This window comes from Strix aluco, chromosome 19 (assembly GCF_031877795.1).
Source record: "Strix aluco isolate bStrAlu1 chromosome 19, bStrAlu1.hap1, whole genome shotgun sequence".
NCBI classification, from domain to species: Eukaryota; Metazoa; Chordata; class Aves; order Strigiformes; family Strigidae; genus Strix; species Strix aluco.
Window position 1 is genome coordinate 12,703,243 of NC_133949.1, and position 17,833 is coordinate 12,721,075.

At 49.8% G+C, this 17,833-nt stretch overlaps 1 protein-coding gene across 4 annotated transcripts in view; it reads left to right on the forward strand.

The window, feature by feature from the left end:
* The window catches only part of RPH3AL (rabphilin 3A like (without C2 domains)), a 40,630-nt gene extending 23,613 nt beyond the window's left edge, over positions 1-17,017 (forward strand). For all 4 annotated transcript variants that reach the window (XM_074844880.1, XM_074844878.1, XM_074844877.1 and 1 more), the window contains 4 exons: positions 1,368-1,542; positions 8,318-8,431; positions 8,888-9,070; positions 15,822-17,017. In XM_074844880.1, the coding sequence (XP_074700981.1) occupies positions 1,368-1,542; positions 8,318-8,431; positions 8,888-9,070; positions 15,822-15,856 (507 nt within the window). In that variant the 3' untranslated portion in view covers positions 15,857-17,017. The remainder of the gene's footprint in view (positions 1-1,367; positions 1,543-8,317; positions 8,432-8,887; positions 9,071-15,821) is intronic.
* The last annotated feature ends 816 nt before the right edge of the window (positions 17,018-17,833 follow it).

Genomic DNA, 17,833 nt, shown 5'->3' on the forward strand with positions numbered 1-17,833 from the left:
TAAGAAGAACTTCTCATGAGTGCCAGGTGTTGTCACTGTCCTCTGCTTTGATTAAGCCCTAAATGCAAATTGCAAACGTATTGCTGTAATTAGGGATATCTGCATTTGCACCTGTTGTCATTATGCTGGTACTATATGCAAAATGCTTTGGGAACTTGGAGTAGAAACACTGATTATCTCCTTCACTCTGAATGGAAGTGCAAGGTTTCTACCCCCCCTGCATGAAACAGAAAATTATATTCTTACTATATTAACTTATTTTTGCCCTGGCTGTCTCATTAGCTCATTATTAGACTGCTGGAAGGCACAAAAGAATTAGGTTTTTAGAGGCCATTTCTCCTTCTCTGAGCTGCCATCCTCTTCCCTTCCTCTGGCTCACAACAGGCTTTATATTAAATATACTTAATAAAGCTCCTTCATCATAAGCTGCATTAAAACTGAATTGTAGAGCAGAGAGTGTTCTTACAGGAGGTATTACAGTTTAGCGCTCGCAGTCTGTTTCCTGCTGCAGATTCAGGTTATTTGAGTATGGTTCTTCCTGTTCTGGGGTTTTCAAGCACGCTCGTTAAATGATCCGGCTTAGCCTGAATCGCTCTGTGGAATGAACATCAAGGTTGTGCCGTTCAGTACGGCATGGGGCAGCGTTTCTGCTGTCCTGGCATTGCCACCTGCACCTCCAGCTGCTGCTGGTCTTTGACTCTCAGAAGAGACCCAGACTGAGGGACCTGGCCCAGGAGGAGACTTGTCAGGATTTGCTGCCCTTCCAGCCAGGGCAAGACTTGTTTTACTCTAAGCAGAGCATGTGCCTGGGGCTGTTGCCACCCATGGCATGTGCCAGCTCTCTCCAGGAAGCTTTTTCTTTTTGTGGATTCCCAATGGGAAAGCAACAGATGCAGAAGCTGAACTGCCTGCTGCTTAGTGCAGGCCAGGGAACTTCATCCCGATATCCTTGTAGTAAGCCTGGGAACACATGTTTGACTCAAGCATGGCATCAGAGAAACATCTAGTCCTGACCTGGAGAATATAAGCAGCTCTGTGGTTTGCACAATCACCCTCTGCTCCTCCTCAAATCTGTGGCTGTTGCTCATTAGAATTTGTGATATTTTTTTTTTAGTGGTGGAAGAAGGACTGAGGTGAAGCTAGGCTGACAAGGTGTGGGGAGGAATTTGGGATGCTGTGGTAGTTGCAGAGTGAAAGGGAACTGCTGGTCTCTGAGCTGGAAGGCTTGCCCCTGCTGTGTTTGAGTGAGGTCAAGGTAGCTCAGAGCGGGAGCTGGGCTGAGCTTGATGGGGACCCCGTTTAGTGCTGGCTGTGCTCTCTTCTTATAAAAACTCAGGTTTAAGGTGGTGTGTGTCTGTCTCTAACAGGTCTGGAAGAGGTCTGGTGCGTGGTTCTACAAAGGGCTGCCCAAGTACATCACACCTTTGAAGAGCAGCAGCAAACCCAGCGAGCTGCACTCGCAGCCTTGGCAAAGTGAACCAGCTGTGCCGGAGGCAGAGAGCGTTGGGACCAGCCGATCCTTCACCTGGGCCAGGGGAAAAGGTTGGTTGTCTGCTGCATGCCCAGGAAGCAGGTGGGGAGAGAGACCTGGCTCCTACTGTTGCTAGCAGGATGCAGCTAACAGGGGAGGCTCTCTGTTAGAGGTGAGGGATGGCCCACAAGATGTGGTGTGTTTCCTATGTGGGCAGTGTTGGGTTTTTTTAATGCTATGGTGTTTTTTTCAGGTTTCACTGTTACTTAAGTGCACATTGGTGGCCCAAACTAGCCCCAGTCCTCCTAGACTCCTTGTCCTTCAGTCCCCCCTTGCTTTCCTCTGTTCCTTGCAGCCTCTGCTGTTTTGCTGGGGCTGCCAAGGGAGGGATGAGCTGTGTAGCAGACACCTCTCTGCAGTCGCAGCCCAAGGAGCTCCTCCTGAACTACGTAGGATGGTGCCACTGATGGACATCATTGTGCATCCAAGGCTGACAAAAGGCTGGTCTTACTCCCTCCATGGGGCTGCTTGCTCCTTGCTTCTGCTGCTCTACAGAGCCTCACTGGGCAGATACCTCAAGTCGATTTGAGGTGGGTTAGAAATGACACCACCAGCATCTCCCTGGGGTCTTCCTGGAGCCTGGAGCAAGTGGACAGAGATCCTCTTCTCCAGTCAGTGGGCAGGAGCAAGCTGATGCTGGCCATGTCCTTTTGTGCCTCACTCCCTGAGCAGCTGAGACTGGCAAAGTGTGGATCTCCTTCCCCAGGCCTTGGAGAGGGGGCTGAGGTTTGCAGCATGGAGAGCTCAAGGCTGAGTTGTTCTTTAAATGTGTCTCAGAGAAGCTGTTGATTAACTTAGCCCTGTGCAGGGCTGGGGTCAGAGCACTCGCAAGCCTGAAGGTTTATTAAGCTTCAGCACTCACATCCCTGTTCTTTGAGGTAGACCTTGATTGAAGTAGACTGTTGTATCACATGTGGCATCTTGGATCGCTGCTGCATCAGATCCCATTCACAGCGCTGCCTTGTAGGGTTTTTTTCCCCCTTCTCTTCCACCTGCCCACCCCATTGTTGCTTGTGTGCTCACTTCAGTGCTGCACCCAGAGCCAGCTGGGGGGAAACGGCAGCTTGGCACTGAGGAGCTGAGCACTCGGGGTCATTAGCACAGTGACGGATGGATGTTGCAGAATTAAAGCTGCTGCCAGTCTGCTTTGATTTCCTCTTCATTTCTTTCTGGTGTGGATTAGAAGAACTGTTTGGTCTCTCTCTCCTTCTGTCTCTTGCTATTAGATCCCTTCAGTTGGAGAAGACCTCTTCAGTGTACCAGCAGCATACCCTCTTCCATATCAAGATAAATCTTATCAGCAGTGCAGGGGGAAATAACCTTTTAATAAAGAGGACTCAGGAGAGTCTGGTTTACAAACTCTCTTCAGGCCCCAGCTAGGAAAGCACTCCCAGACCTACTGTAACTTTTCCAATTAAAGACAAATTAGATCAAAGTAGATGGTTGTGCTTCCCTCCAGGAGACGCTTGGAAGGAGTTGTCTTAGCAAATGAACCGACTGATGAGGTATTTTCAGTTCACATGATACAGAAAGCATTACAAGTCAAAGGTGTTAGGCCCAGACCTGGCCTGCTTTTTAGTTCAGCTTTTTAGTTGAGTTTTGTTTTGGGAGAAGGCCTCCCCCTAAATACTGGCAGGAGCAGCAAAGGAGCAGGTGGAGGACAGCAAAGTGGCCTTTGGTAAGCTTCGATGTGGGTGATGTGCTGCCTTTCTCCCTGTGCTCTGATTTTTGGCTGGCTGCTGTTTTACGGGTTGGATAATACTAATTTATGGTTTTATTTTCTGGTGCTTTCTTTCCTTATTGCCCTTCTTTGTTAGGCCACCTGTCCTCTGGACAGCTTTCAATGGGCACTGTGGGCTGTAATTCATTCCTGAAGCTGGGAACTTGTACATCTCACCCCTCCGTTTAACTCTTTTTCACCTGTCAGTGCTGGCACTTCTGCTGTTCGTCATCTGAAACCTCTGAATGTGCAGGGCAGCCACCTTCCCCTGTGGAGATGATGTAGCTGTGATATTGCTGGTGTGAATCTGCAGCTGGACTGAGCTTTACAAAGCCATGGCTGACAAGGCAGCCTGCCTTACCTCTTCCTGGCCAATGGCATTTGTCAGCTCACACCTCGTACGCCCTCATTTGAACACATCCTTTCGGCAGGGAGTAAAGCCCTGTTGCTTGTTTGGCAGGATGTTCTTGGGAATGAGCTCTGGCATTTAACGTGCCTGACTCTGACAGGCTGCTTTTGCTGGGGTTTCTATTATCTTGGCCAGCCGTCTCTAACCCCACCGCTTGCCTCCTGAGGTGCTGAAGGAGCCATCTCTCAGCTATTATGGGATTCAAGTCAGGTGGGACCAGCGCAGGCGCAGCCATGTCCTGGCACAGTCCCCGGAGAGTCTGGAAGAGAGGAGCCGTGGTTGTCCTTTCAACATCCTCTGTGCCAGGAGCTGCCTTTCTGCGGGGATGGGACAGACTCAAATGTCCCTTTTTCCTCCTCAAAAGGAAGGGATCAGTGCCAGGCCCTGGGTACTGGCCGCTCCTGTTGCAGGAGAGTGGGAAGGCAGCAGGACCAAGGGACCACAGGAATGTGCCTCTTGGAATAAAAGCCAAACCCACCAGGAAGAAGTTTTATTTTTACACACCCATTATTTCTCTTGCTCTCGCTGACACTGGGATTTGCTGTTGCCTTTAGTTTTTCTGTAATAAACAAGCAGTTGCCATGGGAACCCTGCTATTAGTTAAGGCACAAATGTATTGTCGTGAGGAGAATAGCAGTAATATTTCTTGTGTTGGGGAACAGCTCTGCTCCATGTGGTGGAATGTGGGTGGGTTCCTGCACTGGGTCAGGCAGGACGGGGCCATCAGAGGGTGGGGAGCAATAAGCAGCAGGGCTTTCCTTCTTCCGAACTCTGAGTTCTGCAGAAAACAATGTAAAGCATCTGGGTGGAAGAAAGAAGTGTGATCCCTGAGCTATTGCACTGTTTGGCGTGAGGGCTGCCTGCTGCTCTGCTTGGTCTCTGGTGGTTTCTCCTGTTGCAATGTGCTCTAGTCCTGTTGCCAAGCAATGCGACGTGCTGGGCTCAGCGCTGTCGGAGGCACAGGAGCAGCGGCTGGGCAGGGGGATGCAGCGGGTTTGTCCGGTTTCTGTGTGCTGGAGGCCAAATCCCGGAGTGATGGAGCAGAGAGGAACGTGCTGGAGCACGGCAAATGTTTTGCAGGTCACCGAGGGGGTCATCCAACTTCTCTATAAGTCGGGGCAGTGCCAACGCTGCACGTGTGCTGCTTCTGAACGGGAGAGCAGTTGGGGCCAGTCCCCTCCTCCTGCTTGGAGATGTTGCTGCAACTGTGGGCAATGCTGGGTGAGATCTAGCATAGGCGCTGCACTCAGTGAGACACTCGGGTTGTAATAAAACTCTTCATCTCCGACCCTCCCACCCACAGTGACCAGGAGCTGTCGGCCTCCCCACTCCCCGGAGGTTGTGTTTGCAAAGGCTGATGAGACGGGTGCTGCAGGGGAGGTGTGTGCTCAAGGGCTTATGCTCAGCCTGCTCATCCAGCACACCTTGGCTGCGCTGGGTGTGTGCAGATGTCCGGAGCTGTTGCTGCAGGGTGCCCTTGTGTGCCCATGTGCTTTTTCTGTATTTTTGGCAACTGCAAGAAGTGCCAGGCTTTGTGTGTGCAGGGGTTGAGCTCTGCCCTGCGATGGGCGGCGGAAACGTGGCTGGCACTTCCCATCGCAGGCGTGCCCGTGCCAAATGCACGCGTTTAATAGTAGAGCTCAACCCCAGCCAAGTGCTCCTTTCCCCTTGGCCTCCGCAGAGGCTCCCCACATCCTCTGCTGCTGGGTTAGGTGCATCCCAGCAGCCCCTCACCATTCCCCGGGGCTCTGGTACCTCTGGTTTGGAGGTTGAACCATATGGTTGGAGGAATCGCAGACTCTGGCAGCAGCTGCGAAGGCTCAGGCTCTCCATGAGTGACCCATTCCCTGTGGGAATACTGCTTTTCTTGCAAGTTTTATCTCGGCATATTTTTTTATGAGCTTTTTTTCAGTCAGCTGGAGATGGAGAGGGATAAATCTGTTACGTTCTCTGAAAGTACAGCTGTCCAACGACTCTTATTGATATATCAGCAACTGCTGGAACACCAGATTTATGACTTCTGGGCTCTGGAAAGTGCCAGCAGAAGGTCTGGGAGTTTTGGGAGAAAAATTACCTTAAAGGGAAACATTGGCACAGTGGGTAAAATACACTCTTATTGGCAGCAGAGGAAATGAGAGCAGACAGGGCTGCTGCTGTGGTGCGAGTGCCTTCGTGTCATTAATATTTTCCTCCTCTTGTGCTGGTCCTCTCTGAACTGCTGAATGGCAGAAGGGAAGGCAGCTAAAGTCACCTCCACTGATTCACTGGGGTATTCTCCAAATAAATCCTGACTTCCAGCATTTTTAAGGGATTCATGGAGGAAGGAGCTGTCCTAAAGCGATGATTTTTATGAATCCAGGAGGCCAAAAAAGGATGATGACCAAGTGGGACAGAAGTGCATTTTCTGAGGGAATTGGGCAACAAGACCATCAGAATCATTCTCACAGCTAAGATTTGGATTTTAGAGCAAAAAAAATACATACTGGTATGTATGGGCTGTTGTTAAGAGTACTTATATATAGTCTCCCTCCTCTCCCAGGGTGTTTTGGGGAAGCAGTGAAGCTGTCTTTAAGACAGCAAAACCCAAAGCCAAACCTTTGCTTTGAGGACTCTCAGCCAGAAGTGCAGCCCCCCTGCTTGTAACAGGGCTTCACTCAGCTTCACAGCCCCTTTCCCTGCAGCTGAGAGGTCCGGTTTCTGGTGGTGCCAGGAGGGGAAGGCTGCGGGGGCAGGAGGAGCCGGTTCCCCAGGGGAAGGCTGTGCGGGCAGTGAGGAGGGGGCCTGGCAGCCTGCCCCTGCACAGCACTTCCCGGCAGCACGGCCAGGCAACTTCAATAACACTTTGCAATAACGCTGGCAGCCAGCTTTAATATCCTCAGAGATGTTAACTCCAGAAGAGTGCTATTTTAGGTATTAATATACTTATTCTGTTTTAATAAAATACTTTGTGTAGTACAGATCGCTGCCTGAATACAGGAGCATCTGCAGAGGTCCTTGGCAGAAATATTTGACAGCTTGTGCTCACCTGTGCAAGGGGAGGGATACTCATCCTCCTGCCCTGGGCAGTGTTAAAGGGTTTGTAGCTCTGTGAGCTGCGTATAGTGAATTTTAGGGCTGATACAGAGAGATGAACTGACAGCTCTCTGCTACCCCACGGTCGTCACCTTGTACCTCTGCACCCATGTCCCTCCTGCGCCCAGCAGCGCCGTGAGGTTGGGCGTTACGAGTAACATGGCGCAGGGTGAAGTGGTTTATTCAGTAGCAGAATGGGGAACTCATTTCTCCTGTGAATAGGAGCTTATAAATACATATCGATGAATATAAAGAAATAGTTGGGGGCTCCCTTTTTCTACAGTAGAGGCTGTAGGTTGCAGTGTTGCCTACTCTGTCCCACATGAGCCACTATTCTACTTTCTACAAAGAATTGTGACCTACTGTGTAAAATGGCTTCTGAGCTGCCCAGAGAGCTGGTATCTGCCTTGGTCAGACAGAGAAATGCTGTAGGTGCAATCGCTCAAACAAAAGACAGTCGTTTTTCCATTACCTTCCTCCTCAGCCCCATCATTTCTGTTCTGAGATCAGGCCATTACAAAAGCCCAGGAGTTGGAAAAACACCTTTCTCATTTTACCCAGAGCAGCTGGCAGTCGAGTTACCTTTTACACTGGTATAAGCAGGAGAAGTGTTTGCATAATCGCATGGAAAAGTAAAAGCAACCTGCCAATTTGGGAAGTTGTGTCTGGCAAAATGAGGCTCCTTCAGCTCTTGTGGAAACTATGGAGGGTGGAAAGCAGCACGATTAGGGCCAGGATGCAGGTGGGGGGAAGAAGGAAAAAAAAAACAGCCTTGAAATGGGGCAACAGTCTCCCTGAGGAAGAGGAGCGACCCTTGTGTTTTAAGCCTTGGGGTCAGAGGAGTAATATAGTTCTGGGCAGTGTGCTGGTAGGGATGAGTGCTGACTGGACGATGAGCAAATAAGGCTGGTTCTTTGTGTAATTGCTCTTTGATGTGCTCAGTATTTATCTGGTGTTTTCCTCATAGACCCTGGAGCTCCCACAGAGGCTCTGCTGCACTTGAAATGCAGCTTGGAGGAAGCCAGCCCCTCTCTCCACTTTACTCAAACGTGGATGCTCTTACGGTGCAGCCCAGACCCCTCCACATGCAGCAGAGCAGGAACCAGCCTCATGCCCAGCCCTTAGCCTGTCACTCCTGCATGGGAGACAGCAAACATCAGGAGGAGGGGGCTTGCTGGTGTCCCGGCACGGGGGTCAGCAGGAGGAGAGCCCAGCTCCCACACTGCAGGGCTCTTGGCTTTGCAGCAGGGAACTTTGAGCATCAAAGCAGTGGTGTGGTCTCCATGGTCCCAGTCAGGTTTAGGAGAGAAGCACTGGTGGTGTGTGCATCTGCTTCAGGTGCTGGCACCACTGGAGAGTGTACGGTGGAGTTATAAATCATCTGTAAAAAGTAAAAGCACATCATGTTTAAGAGGAACAGTGAACAGCTGTGGGGGAACTGCAGGTAGGGCTCCTTTTGGAGACGGAGAATGTGATCAGCGAGTCAGCATTTGTTCATGTTTTGGATCCATCTGGCACCCTCTTTGGTAAGTGTTATGAACATTGTGAGTAACTGTCTCTCTCCTCCCCTCGATCTTTTCTGCAGTGGTTTCTAGCGACAGTGAGAGCGACTCGGAGTTCAGTTCCTCCAGCCTGGATGACAGGCCCTTATCGCCGGGGTCAAAAGGCTCACAAGGCAGAAAGCACCGAGCAGGACTGGGTGAGGAGTTGCTGTTCCTTGTGGCTGGAGGGTGGGAAGTGTAAAGTGCTTGAATGTTTGGCTCTTGGTACTGTGGGTTCTGGCTCAGCCACTTTCCTGCCCTATGCCGGTGCAGCCCACTGGCTGTAGCTGTGCCAGGCGAGGATCTGATCCTTTCTCACTGGAATAGTATCAGTGGGTCACCCCGTTGCCTGCAGCCTTTCAGGGTCTGCCCTTGCAGTTGGGAGCTGCTCCTGGCCGCCTGGCAGCATGTCTCCGGCCAGCTCCTCACTCCTGACTTTGTGGTGCTGGAACCGCTAGCGCCATTTTAGGAGCAGAGCAAGGAACTGGGTTTTGACCCTGCTCCTGAGGGTGCCTGGCTGGGAGTGGGGAGGCTGCTGCTCTTTTAAGACCTGGCCCAGCATCTGCACCCACTTCTCCCTCCCACAGCAGCATCTCTCTGTTGTGTCCCTGCAGCACCCATCGGGGAACCCAGCCAGGCCACGGGCAGGGCGCTGGGGAGCACCCACTCCCCTACCCTCTCGGGGAGCCGCAGCAGCCTGGGCAGTGAGCCGGGGGCTGCCCTCAGTGCCACAGAGAGCTGCCAGAGCGACCAGCCGGCGGACGGGCGCGACAGTGATGTTGGCAGCAGAGTCCCTGGTAAGCTGAACCTCCTCTCTGGGCAGATCCATGCTTTTGGGGCTGACTCCCCTCAAAGCACAGCTTTCTCAGAGGCACACCTGGCAAAGCTGTGGCCCAGGATTACCTTTCCCTGCTGCTTTCCTCATGGCAGATGCTGTCACAGCATTACAGCTTGCTCCTTCCCTCTTCCATGCAGAATCTATTCTGCAACATGAGTAATCGTCTGGGGTGGGAGCTGCCTACACCCACCTCCAAGAGCAGCCGTAGCTTGGGTCTGTCCCTCTGCAAAGGCCCGGGGCCTCCTGTCTGCCCTGCAGAGGCAGCAGAACAGACTGAGCTTTTACTGAAGCAAAGCAGAAGTCCAGCAGCTTTATGAGACTGAATAAAAATTTTCCTAATGTTAGATGGCTCTTAAAGCCAAGCATGGCTCTTCCTACAACTCTGCAGTGCAAAAAAAAAGACACTTTTTCCCCCTCAACAACCTTGGAACAATTAAGTGACTGTGAGAGCAGAGGCTGCTATCGCATCTGATCTGGAGCAGCTGAAAGAGATGCAAATGTGTTCTCTCTGCAGTTCCCGCTAATCTATTCAATAACCCCTTAAGTTATCATTTAGTGCCGCTCCCTCCTGAGCATTCCTGCCACCCTGTGAACTGCCACTCCTTTTGTTCCTGAGCCTGTTTTGTGCTGTGCATGTTGAGGCATAAATTGGATTAGAGAGCACAGGTTTATCCTTTAGTGCAACATGGAGTCATAGTCCCCCTCCCCACACTTCCCACTAGAAATAGCTGGCATAAAATTGTTTCTCTGCTCTTCCCTCTCTCCCCAGGTTTCAGGGATTTTTGGTTTTCTTTAATTTTAGTTTTTGCAAAGCAAATCAGATGAGTGATACTTCTGCTCTGTCTGTCCTCTCTCTGGATTATAGTGCTGCCCCGGCCTGGGCAGTTTATTTTAAGCCCCCATTGGCTGTGGCGTTAGAGACAGCTGATTCCTGTTGTGAGTTGGGTCTGGTGCCTGCCGGAGCAGAGCAGCAGGTTGTCCTGCGGCATCGAAGCAGGTGGTAGTGGATACCAGGTGTGGCCCCTTGGGTGCTGCTTCTGCTGGTGATGCGTGGCCATGCTGAAGTCTGGATGGATGCACACCTGGACAGACGGCATGTTTGTACAGCACTTAGCATTTTGGAGCTTTCCTGCCAGCTGTTTGAACTAACTGCTGCCTGGTCATGACTGTGCAAACAAGATCTCAGAGGCAAAAAATGCCTTTTTCCTGCTAACAACCTTCTATGCAAAGCTTGGCACAAGGGGTCAGCGCTTTCCAGTGCCATCTCTCCTTGCTAGGCAGGGGAGAGCTATAAATGACAGGCAGCATGGACATATATTAAAAAAACCCCAAACTGTAGCAATCTCATGAGCCCAGTTAAAATAGTCCCTGAGATGCAGAGAGGATCCTGCTAAGGAGGTTAAGCCAGGCTGGCTGACTAGAGAGTATCTGTAAAGATCTCTATTATGTCTGGGTCATTTGTGTCCCAGTCTTTCTGCAGAAGGGGCTGTTTTGTTCAGATGTGGTGCTTGCAGCAGCAAGTGCCTTGGTGGAAGGGCTCCACGGCCGGGGAGGGAGGCAGGGGGATGGCAGCGACTGTTTCTGCTGGTGGGGAAATGAAGCTGGTGGTGGGCACGGCCTTGGGAACTGATGGAGAGTGGCAGCAGGCAGAGTTCTCTGTGTCGTGTCATCTCAGGGAACCAGCCACCAGCCAAGCATCCTCCTGAGCTGCTGTAGGCTCGCAGGGAGTTAGGTGACACTACGGCTGTGGCTCTGCGACCGCAGGAGGTGGCTGGATGGGCTACAGAGAGGCTAGCCTGTCTTTGAGCCTGCCCTGTGCCCTACGCCTTTCCACTACATGGGTGCTGGCCGGGGCTAGTGTGGCGGTGTTTGAGACTACCAAAGGTCTCTGCAAGGAGGCAAAGCTGGAACCTGAGCATGTTGCGGGAGGCACGTGATGTGCCCATGTTGTGTTTGCCATGGGTGTATGCTCTGTCCCACAACGTGGGTCATCTTCAGCACTTCAAGGTAGGGAGGAGAGAGGGAAAGTGAGTTTGTTTTCCCTCCGATGTGTTTGGGATGTGGTCTCGCCTCCATGCAGCGAGTGAGCAGCAGGGGTAAGCGCGGTCGGCGTTCGTTTACTCTGAGAGCACTTAAAGTGCCCAGCTGGAGAGATGCTGCCACGATGTGATCTGTGCAGTGAACTATTGGCAATCACGATCCATTACATGTGTATTTAGTAATCAGCATTATGCAGCCATACGACTCGTGTGGTCTCATGTTCTGTGCAGCTCTGTAGCAGGTGCTTTGAGCCAATCAGACATCCAGCAGGCTTCAATTCTGAATGCCCCTGTGCTTTGCCAGCAGCCTGGCAAGAGCAGAAAATAAAGAGCAAAAGCAGTGCTTCAGTCCCCTTGGAAGTGTCCTGCTCTGCAGAGGGGTTCACGTGCTCTGAGATGCTGGAGGTCTGGGGTGTGCAAATGCTGGGAGCCTTGGGGTAGGTGGCAGTGCCTCTTCCCATCTTTAGATCAGAGTTTCGTCTGTCTGTGAGGAGCTTTTCATGATGGGTCCCTCTGGATGCCACTGTTTGCCAAAAAGCAGAGGCTGTTCTTGCTGTTTGTCTCTTTGAAGAGTGGTGGAGGCGATGGGTGCTGTATGTCAAGACTGCCAAAACTCTTTACTGCATCTCCCTGCCTGTGGGACAGTCCCTGTGCTCTGCTCTGACCCAAAAAACAGAGCAAGGGGCAAAGATCCTTTCTAAACTGCTGATCCTCAGCTGCAGAATGGGGGCATTAAAGGGAGATTTTGCCATAGCTTTTCTGAAAGGCTCTGCAACTTTATAACACTATGTTGGGAGCAATTTTTGCTTCATATTAGCACCTCAAGTGTTCTACCGGTGACTTTCTTTTCACTTCTTTTTCTCACCTCTGCTCTAATTCTGCTCTCAAGTGTGACTTGGCAGAACACTTTAACATCCTTAAATCCCAAGTCACAGTCAGAACAGGGAATTAGGGAGTGGTGCTGCAAATGCACCTGCTCTCATAGTCCTCAGCTCTTTAAGCCTGAAGGCCAAGACAACAGCATGGTCGTGTGGCCAAGGGAAAACAAGGAGCTATTAAGAAGAGTTTGTACGTTTCCAGTGCGTTGCTTCGGCTCCGGCTGGGGTTTGGTGAGGCAGATAATGAAGCCTGGGGTTTGTCATAAAATGACTCATTGTCAGAGCTGCATTGGGATTTAGGCAACCTCAGCCCATGAGCCAAAGTTGCAGAAGAGAGTGGTGAGTTGAGAGGCTGTCAATTTTATTATTTTTTTTTTACCACCTGCTTTGAAACCCTTTCAAAAGCATCGTTTTCTGAGGGTCTGGTGTTTCTTCTTCTGAAGCTCTGGTTCCTGGAGATGCCCACTCTGACACGATAGCTGTTAAGAGGAAGGTCGTGCTCTGGTTTTCCTGGACAGTTTTTTATTCTGAAGAGAATAAAATTTGCACACAGGAAAGAAGCACAGTCTTTCTTTTTCCCCTCACTTGCCCCCAGCTAGGGAGGTGACTCACCTCGTTCTGGCTGTACAGTTAAGAGGTGCCTCAGTTAAAAAAGAGCAAAATCCTTGCTATTGTTAATGGTGACATTTTTATTGAAGAAAAAGAATATATTAACAGAATTAAACAAAGAAATCATCAATATCTTACAGTGATTTTCATTAGCCCATGGAGAGCTTTTTCTTTGAGCTTGGACCTGGCTGCTTCAGGGAGTAAAGAGCAAAAGGCATCTCCTCAGATCAGTAGCAAGTTCTACTTTGATGCGTCCCAGTTAATGGGTCCTCAGTGTCTTCTGAGAACCTTGTCTCAGGAACGGGTCAATCCTTTGTGGTATTCTGTGGGTCACCTGAAGAGCTTGCTGGTAGAGAACGTGAGTGAGCTTGGCATGGGCTCTGGGGCTGGAGAAGGCTCTTAATTTGTGCTTAAAAGAGGAGGTCTGAGAAACAGCCACGTGGTAAGCTAGTGAATGAGTAGCATACATCTAAGTGCAAATCACAGTCTCCCCATCTCTGTCTGTTTTCCAGTGTGTTGTCTAAATCATTAATATTTAAACAGCAGTACAGCAGCTGGCAGTTAAACAGAGCCACGTTAAACAGTGGTGTTGCTGAGTCTGGGAGCTGAGACGATGATGGCAGCGCCTGGTTGGGTATAAGAAATGTGCTTTGCAGTCACAGGGTGAGACCGGCTGGAAGGACCTCCAGAGGTCAGCAGGTCCAGCCTGGACCCTTCTCCCAGCGTGCTGAAGCTGCGGCTTCTGGATACCTCCCCTCGGCTGCTTGCTTTGTAGCTGGGGGAGGCTGAGAGAGCTGAGAAAAGGGTCTGGAGCTGAGAGAGATGAGCAGGAAATGCTGCTTCCAGCTCTTTTAATCTGGAGAGACTTATGCCCTGTGTTTCAGGAATTGACTGGATTTAGAAATGAGGTGGTGTCAGTCTCTCTGTGGCTCAGTGCCTCCCCGGCTGGGGTAGGCATCAAGTTTTGCTCATAAATATGCAAGCTGTTAATATATGAGACAGGCAGAGTCATTCTGCATTATTTTTGTGGCAGGAAATTCTCAGGGCATCTTTGAAGTTAAAGCATTAACTTATTTTTTTCCTTCCCTCCCATCTCTCAGATGTCTGTTTTGCTCCCTCAGGGACGATGAGAAGGTAACATTTTGCTTCAGTGGGTCTAACTACTCCATTCCATGTAGGAAAAAAACCTGTCCTAACAGTAATTAGGCTCCAAATGGGATAGTAATTTCTTTAATGACTTTCTTCATGGCAGTCTTTGGGGAGGTGACTTCTGTTTTCCTGCGCTTGGTGAGAAAGTTGCTTAAATGTTTTCTGACTGCTCGTTCCCTCGTCCATGTGAGCTGCAGCCAAACAACGTAGTCTTCCAGGGCTGGCTTTGCAGTGGGGTGGAATAGGTGGGTGACTGTGCAAAGGAGCTGTGCTTGCAATCCCTGCTCCTCCTCCCTCTGCCTTCGGTCTCTGCCTGCACTGAGGGCATGGGATAGGAAGGAAGGGAGGGTCAGATGTGGAGGAAAGACCCTCACCCACACTCAGCCTCTCCCCTCCAAGCCTCTGCCTCCTGCACTGGCTGTCTCATCAACCTTTGGACACTGCTGTTTGCCTCCCTTTGCTCAAAGCTTACTGCCACGGGATTGAGTTTTCCTGCTGCCAAGGAGGATGAGTTGTCCCTCTTCCACAAAGTGAAAAAATTGAATTGTGCCTTCATGGCTGAGCAGCTTTGAGCTGTCTCTGCCTTCTTGTATTGGTAGTGCAGAGCACCGAATGGTCCTGCTGTATTTATAAATAAAACATGTCTTCGGGTAGTGACAGCATTAGGAAATGATTCAAGGTTTGCATTCTAGATACAATGCAGTTGTAAATATGAACCTCAGAAGAAGCATATGCCCCCTTCCATGTTTTAAGGAATTAAAATATTTTTGTCCTCAAGTGGTCGAACCAAAACAGTTTCAGCTTTTTTAAGTCTGCCTTGAAGTTAAGTGAATAAAGGCTTGAGTACCTAAAAAATAAATTACTTTCACTATTTCTGTATTTCTTTATGGAGTTTTAAATTGAAAGCTTTTTCCTTGAAAATAGAGGAATGACAAAGACTCATTCTCTTGCCTCTTTCACTCAATATATCTGGAAACAAGTTTGCTGCTGAAGATGAAACTCCTATTTCTGTGCCTTCTTTCACACTGCAGAGGTCTGTGCTTTGGTCTTTGATCAGACAGCCTGTCTGGCCTCCTGCCTTCACATCCTTAGACTTGTTCTCTGCCCTTTGTGATACGTTTACTCCTTGCACTTCCAACTTTCTATTCAGCATTTTGCACAAAGCATAAAGGAAAGAGCATGGGAAGTCAGTAATATAGAATTTAAAAGTCTGGATTTAGGAGTCTTTGTAAACAAATTGAGAGGTTTTATGGCTCGGGAGGTTGTCTTTCAACTGGGACATTGGCCAGTAGCTGATGGGAGGAATTTGGAGGACTCCCTGTGCCTTGAACGTTTCACATGGTGCAGTGACTGGAACCATCCCCTGTTCTTTCTCCAGGAGTCAAAGTAATTTGTGTCACCTTCAGTTCAGAGAAGGGGGAGAGAAGTTAGTACTGACCCACTGCTGCCCTAGAGCACTCCCCGTTGCCAGTCCCATGCTCAGAGCCTGAGTTTCACCAGGGGCTGCTGAAAAGATTGTCTCAGGTTCGTTTAGTTGACGTGAGCCAGAGCACCTTCTGCAGCAGAGCATTGCTGTTTTGTGCCCATCCCAAGCCACGGGCAAGGATTACCTTCAGCCGTGGCTCCTGGCCGTGGCCCAGACGCACGGAGGGCAGGAGGGTCACTGGAGGACCTGCTTGGTGCCACATGGATGCTGTCACCTGGTTTGGAAACCCCTGAGAGCTGAGGCTTGGCTTTCTGTCTGACTTAGCCCTCTGAGGGAAGTATGTACCAGGGGACCACTTCTAGAAGTACAACTCCTTTCTCCTTCTTTCCCCATTTTTTTCCCCCTGTCTTTTCTTTCTTTAATAAAGTTTAATGGGCCCTGACTGCTGACAGACTGTGGAGTAATGATGCATAAGCGTTCTCTTCATTATTTTTTTTAGGAAGCTCTTAAAATGGCACTGAGCATGTAAAAGCAACATAAAATAACTTTGTCAAGTCTCTTCCCTTCACTGCTTTCCAAATAAAACTTTTGTCTTTATGTATTTTGAAGGCAAACGGTGCGTCCGCACCAGAAAGCGATGCTGACAGAGATGAAGATGGAGCTGCTTTGCCTGCATCCAGCACTCACCCCTTGCCCACTTCTGCAGACCTCACTCCAGACAACAACTGCTGCCAGTGGTGACTTTATGATGCCGGGTCTTGCACAGGCATTAGCAGCAACGTGATGGCACCCAGGAAAGCAACTGCCTGTCCTCCCTGCCTCCCTGACCTGGTTTATGGTTTGGTCTGGTTTCCCCTTCTGCTGACTGACGTGTGTTTTGGGGTGCTGCTCGGAGAGGGGTGTCATGCCATGTGGTGCTGCCGTGGGGTCCAGACCTGTGCGTGTTGGAAAGGGCACACGGAGTGCTCTCTGGAGCTGAAGAAACATGTGCTGCCTCCGTTGTTCCTGGCTTGCCAAGCCTAGCCTTGGGTTCAGCTCCTGGCCTCGCAGTCCTGGCTTTGCAGTGTTCAGAAGAAAGGGAAATTCACCCCTATATCCCTGCAATAGGGTGTGAGGAGACTGCAGCCCTTCTACTGCTTCTCAGCCCGGGGGTGTGTTTCTCTCTGTGAATCCCAAGCGTGAGACCAGGGCTCTGATTTGCACTTGACTTCCATGGGCTCAGGGTGTCACCCCTTGTGTTTCTTGTCATCATTGTTCTGGTTTGAGTTGGCGTGAGTTTGGTGGGGGCATCCTGAATCAGCTGGTGAAGTTGTGCTCCCGTTCATTTCCACTGAGGTCTCTCTTTGTGATAGGGAGACACTTCAGTTAGTAAAGAAATGCTCAAAGAGGTTTACTATGAATTTTTTGGTCCTCCTGGCTGTGCAGCAGTTTGTGTGTCCTGTGGTGAGGGTGATGCTTTGGCAGTAGGATTGTGGGCAGTGTGTGTGTGCTGCAGCTCCTGGTGGGAGAACACCCACCACCCTGCAGCCCAGCTGGCTGCCTTTGTGTACCCAAATTGGATAAAAGCTTTCAGATTACTTTATCTTGTTAAGTTCTGCAGATTCTCCTCCCACATGCACACCTTGTCCTCTCTTGCATGAGCAGGGGCCTTTGTTTTACCTTTTTCCTGCAAGTCTTGAGCATCTGGCTGACTGTGATGGTGTCATCACGAGTCAGGCTGTAGAAAGCTGTGTGCCCTGGTCCTGCTTATTCTCTGGGATGGACAATTTCCCTCTAAGGCCTGACAGATGAGAAAAATCAAATTACCTGGCATCTCTAGAGCAATTAGATCTTTGAAGGCCTGAACAAAACCCACACTAGGCAAGTAGGAGTCTGTGGGTTTTATTAAATGCTTTGGATCTGACCTGTCTTTTGCTGAAGAAACAAATGATTCCAAAAAGCTCCCTCTGAAATCATGGGTTTAAAGGCAATTTGTGCCTGTTAATGTCAGCCTTTTGCCTTGGTTATTACTCTTTTGTTTCGTTCTCCTTTGCTGCTGAGCTGTGTGCGTGTGTAGTATATGCTCTTACAAATGGCTGCAGTATGAAGATAAATGAGGTTGGGTGCTGGAACACTCTTAACAGGAGATCGGAAATCAATCCTTGACTTTCTTTCTAAATGAACATGGTCCAACAGAGGACCGTTCCCTTACTGCTTTTCCAGCTAACACACTATGGCACATTGCTGGGAAAATCCTTCCAGCTCTTCCTCTGTGATCTGTTTCTGCCCTTTTAAAAATGAAAACAAAACCTTTGGATGATGTGGGCTTTTTGAGATGGCATAAAGAGAAACCACTGAACGTGGGCTTTACAACATCGGTGTTGAAGAGAACAAGGGATGAGGTTGTTCTCTGCTGAGGGATGCTTTATGTCATGGTATGTGTTTTTTAAACCTGGCCATTGGCTCGACCAGCTGCATCTCTGAAAGGGGTAATACCAGAATTATTAGCCATTTCTGAAAGAGTAAATTCAAAAATCAGCTTTTGCTGAAATGCTGGTGTGATTTCAGAGCTGAAGTCATGCTGTTTCTTCTGAGAGCTGTAGGGTCTTCAATTTCACAAGTGTTTTGCCACCAAAAAAGTC